At 56.2% G+C, this 4,807-nt stretch overlaps 1 protein-coding gene across 1 annotated transcript; it reads left to right on the top strand.

The window, feature by feature from the left end:
* The first annotated feature begins 277 nt into the window (after positions 1-277).
* Positions 278-2,585, top strand: MSX1 (msh homeobox 1). Its single transcript, XM_042812422.1, has 2 exons — positions 278-713; positions 1,876-2,585. Exons 1-2 carry the CDS (start codon positions 278-280, stop codon positions 2,304-2,306), a joined length of 867 nt encoding a protein of 288 aa, XP_042668356.1. The 3' UTR covers positions 2,307-2,585.
* The last annotated feature ends 2,222 nt before the right edge of the window (positions 2,586-4,807 follow it).

Raw genomic sequence — 4,807 nt, 5'->3', positions numbered from 1 at the left:
CGCACCCCCCGCCTCCCCACGCCGCCCCGACGGTCGCGCCGCTCCCCCTCCCTCTCCCCGGGCCGCCGTCGGGCCGCCGTCGCTCCTCAGCCAATGGGGAACGCCCGCCCCGCCCTCCTGCGCTCTGATTGGGTGGCGCCGCCTCCCGCGCCGCTTTATCAACCGTCGCCGCCCGCCGCGGGGCCGGACCGCGCCGACGGCTCCCGCGTCCCTGCCGCGCCCCCATGAGCCGCGGCCGCCGGTCCCGCGGAGCACGGCGACGGCGGGGCGGCCCTGCATGGCCCCGGCTGCAGACATGACCACCGCGCCTACCGGCGTCCGCAGCGACGAGCCGCCCGCCTCCGCCTTCAGCAAGCCCGGCGGCGGCCTCCCCGTCGCGGCGGCGATGGGCGGCGAGGAGGAGAGCGACAAGCCCAAGGTGTCCCCTTCCCCGTTGCCTTTCAGCGTGGAAGCGCTTATGGCCGACCGCAGGAAGCCGCCGGGCGGCAGAGACGGCCCTGAGGGTTCCGGGCCCACGCTGGGCTCCGCCCGAGCTAACCTCGGCTCTCTGACGACGGAGGCACCGACGTCGCCGCTGCCTCTCGGCGGCCACTTCCCGTCCGTCGGGGCGCTGGGCAAGTTGCCCGAGGATGCGCTACTGAAGGCCGAGAGCCCCGAAAAGCCGGAGCGGAGCCCCTGGATGCAGAACCCCCGCTTCTCGCCGCCCCCGCCCAGTAAGTAGAGGTGGGAGGGGGAGAAACTGCGCGGCCGGGCGGGGGTTGCCAAACCACCGAAACGCTGCGAATGTCTCCCGAAGGCGGCGGCTCCGGAGGAGATGGGAGAGGGCGCGTCAGGGCGACTGCTGGGCCAGATGTTAACTGGGGAAGGGGAAAAAAAAAAAAAAAAAATCAGCTTTGCCCTTATAGTTACCTCTGGACTCAGTCTGTGGGCGATATTTGGCCTCAGCAGTGTTTTGGATATTTTTATCTTATTTTTATTCTGAAAGTGGCCCTAAATATTTTATAAAGACCCACAGAGATGCGGTGCCATCAGCGCCTCCGCTTTTGTGCGCGCTGCAGCCTCCCGCGCATCTCCCCCGGAGCGCTTTATTCCGACAGTCCGAAGAGCGGCGTTTCCCGGCATTTCGCTGCCTTAATACGGAGAGATGCGAATTAAGCCCGACGCTGAGCAGCGGGATCGCGGAGGCCCACGATGTCCCCGGAATGGGGCGAGCAGCGCTAGGGCTGCTTTTGGGTGTTCACCTCTTTCCTTCTGCCTTTGGAGAAAGGAACAGTTCCCAGAAAGTGGATTTATTTAAATAAAGAAGGGAAAGTTGTTTTGTATCGTTTTTCCTAAGTAAACCCGGGGCAGAGCAAGAACACATTAATATTAAATACGAGGAGAGAAACGGAGTGCTGATAGAGAGGCTGGATGTGAATTCACAGTCCCTCATTAATTACATGTTTACGTGTTTAATCATGTACCTGGAGGCCTAACGAAGAGGCTGTGAGCTCCAGAAGCCAGTCCAGTCCTTTGAGTCGATCTTTTTCCCTTAATTCAGATAAAGGGATGCTACGAGTCTCTGCAGGGTCCGATCCCTTCGTAACCGCTTCGGGTGGGGATTTACCATGGAGTCAGAGAATGTATCTGAGCTCAAATGACTGCAAGGGCTCTCAGTCAGGAGTTTTAAAACTCTGTGAAACTTAGGGAAATATATATGTTCTTCATGGGTTTTAAGCTTGCCCGGGCAGGGAGACCCAACAGATCCAAACGGTGGAGTCTTTGGGGCTTTGCTTTTAAGAGGAGTGGGGACATAATATTCCCCGACAGCTCTCACAGCGAGTACCAGGCTGCTGCTAACCTATGTCTCTTCCTTTCCTCACTGCTGTGGTTCAGGGCGGCTGAGCCCCCCCGCCTGCACCCTGCGCAAGCACAAGACCAACAGGAAGCCCCGCACTCCCTTCACCACGGCTCAGCTGCTGGCCCTGGAGAGGAAATTCCGCCAGAAGCAGTACCTGTCCATTGCCGAGCGCGCCGAGTTCTCCAGCTCACTCAGCCTCACCGAGACGCAGGTGAAGATTTGGTTCCAGAACCGCCGTGCCAAGGCCAAGCGGCTGCAGGAGGCTGAGCTGGAGAAGCTGAAGATGGCAGCCAAGCCCATGCTCCCACCTGCCGCATTCGGCATCTCCTTCCCGCTCGGTGGCCCGGCAGTGGCTGGCGCATCCCTCTATGGAGCCTCCAGCCCCTTCCAGCGAGCGGGGCTGCCCGTGGCCCCTGTGGGACTGTACACAGCGCATGTGGGATATAGTATGTACCACCTTACATAGGGCTGAGCTGCCTGTGTGGCCCCTGGCAGGGACTTCGCTCCCCTCATCCAGACCTGCGGCCCTGGGAGCTGTTCTGTGCCCAGCAGGAAGGTACCCCTGGTGCGGCCCCGCTGGCACCTGGGGAAGGAACTGTGGCAGAGAAAGGGCACAAAGGCAGCCCAAAAGGACGTTTCTGCAAGGTGAGAGCGGGAGGCAGAGCTGCCTCTCCTGTCCCTGCAGAGCAGCTGTTACCTGTGGTCATTCCTCCACCAGCTCCTGTGGAAGGGGCTCTCTCTGTGTACTATGTAATATACTGTATATTTGAAATTTTATTATCATTTATATTATAGCTATATTTGTTAAATAAATTAATTTTAAGCTACTGTTTGCTTCATGCACTTTCTTTGTTCCTTGCTCTTCTGGTGTTTACCAGACCAAATGTGTGTGGGGGACTGGAGAGCAAACTGGCCCTGCCAGAGGCTATTTCTCCTGCCTGAGATCAGCACACACCTGGGGCCGTGAAGCTGTGTCTCCTTACCCTTCAGCTGAGTGAGATTCTTTCCTTTCCTGTCTTCAGAGCTGTTGATATTATAGTGGCTGGGGCTGTTGATATTATAGTGACTGCCCCAGGCATCTGACCTGGAGGAATTCATTCCTTTTTTTCCTCTTGTCGGGAAGCAGCCGGGCTGCAGCCCCGATGCCTGTGGGGATGGGTTGACCTCTTACTCTCCATCGGGACCGAGACCAAGGTTTGGGCTTGCAGCACATCTCCGTTCTGCAGCCCAAGCTCAGAGGAAGAGAGCCCTGTGGGCCGCTGGGGAGGAAAGCGGGTTATCGGGGTCGAGGTGGTGCGGAAAAAGTTTGATGCAATGCTGGGGCTGGGTTGAGGTAGCGGGGGACGAGGCTGTCCGAGGATGGAGTTGTTCGTGAAGACGCAGCCCTCGGAGAGCCCCGTAGCCCTGGGGACGGCGGGCCGGGACCGCTCGGCGCCTGTCCCTACCCGGCATCGCGGATCCGGGTGCCCCGCAGCCAGCAGCGGCCGGCCCCGCTGGGAGCGGTCACCGCGGCCGGGCAGAAAGCTCCGGGCACGGCCGAGGCAACGGGCTGTTCTGCCGGGCTGGGCTGCGCTGCGCCGAGCCGGGCGGCCCTCCATCTGCCGGCACGGCAGCCGCCGCATCCCCGCGCCGGGTGACAGCTCAGGGACCCTTCATTGCCCCCAGACCCAATTTCGTTGTTCGGGTCTTTAGGATAAGGGAGCGCTGATTTCCCTTTTTAATATACATACACACATATATATATATTGCCTAGTGCTTTGTCTTTACTTACCGGGAATGAGCGCAGAGAAATTGGGACTACTGGGACTTTCTCTAGGTTTTGTGTTTTTGGTTTTTTTTTCTATTCTTCTTCTTCTTTTTTTTTTTTTTTTTTTCCTTTCTCTTTTATTTTTTTCCCCCTGCTGCTTTCATTTGCAGCAATTTAAAACGTTAAGGTTGAGGCAAAGTTAGAAAGAAAATAATTGCTGTAATGAGGCTGGGCAATCTTCTGCAGGCACCGCGGCTCCAGCGAGACTGTAGCTGGGGGCGAGGCGGGACTTTTATCATCCTCTAAATATCAATGATGCTTTCAATAACTCAGCGAAACAACATACCTGAACCCAACCGCTTTCTGCAGAGCTCGTAGTTCTAATCCCCCTCTTCTCATCTCTCGCTCCTTCGTTGGGCTGGGGTGAGTGGGTGAGGTGTTTTTTTTTTTTTTTTTTATTTTTTTTTTTTTTTTTTTTTTTTCCCTTTCTTTCCTGCCTTTCTTTTTCCGATCGCTCCCTTTCTGTGTGCCGGTGCCTGTGATCCTGACCCCAGCGCCCATCGCCGCGCCGCACGGCCGCAGCGCACTGCCGGCTTTTTCCCACGTTGCGTCTCCGGCAGAAAAGGGCTGGAGATAAACTTCGCCTCTGCGCGATTAGACCGCGGCTTTTGGGGGGAAGATCTAATCGCGCAGGGGACGCGTTTATCCAGTAAAGACGCTCTTTAAGAAAGAAAGAAAAAAAAAAATAGAGATTTGAAGCAGCGAGCACCGCTGGAGCCGGCCCCGCAAGCCCTCTCCTCCCGCACCTTCGGGCTGCGGCACAGCATCGCGGGGCTCCGGGCGAGTCGGGACCCTTTCATCTCCCCGCTTTGTCTGTATTTTTTTTTTTTTTTTTTTTTTTTACATTATGTCAACTCGGGATGGATATTCGAAGCTCAGGATTCCTATTGAACATGTCTTTGCTTTAAGATTTCCCCCTGACCCTTGGGCTAAAGTCCTTGGTTGCTCAATTAAACCCAGATGAGAACAATTAATAACTAAGTAATGACAATAAGTTGGGAATCACACGGATGAACGCTCTATGTGAATAGGAAAAGCTCACACAAAAGAGCAAAAAGGATTTGTCGGCTCTTTTTAAGGGGGAATTGGCTTTTCTTTTTTCTTGCCTCTGGCTTACCAGCAAATAAAACTCACTTTTGTGTCTTTGTCGCCTTAAGGAT

This window comes from Centrocercus urophasianus, unplaced genomic scaffold, assembly GCF_019232065.1.
Source record: "Centrocercus urophasianus isolate 14NV4802_14NV808 unplaced genomic scaffold, USGS_Curo_1.0 seq_13, whole genome shotgun sequence".
Lineage (NCBI taxonomy): Eukaryota > Metazoa > Chordata > Aves > Galliformes > Phasianidae > Centrocercus > Centrocercus urophasianus.
This window is presented reverse-complemented; position numbering and strand designations above follow the sequence as displayed.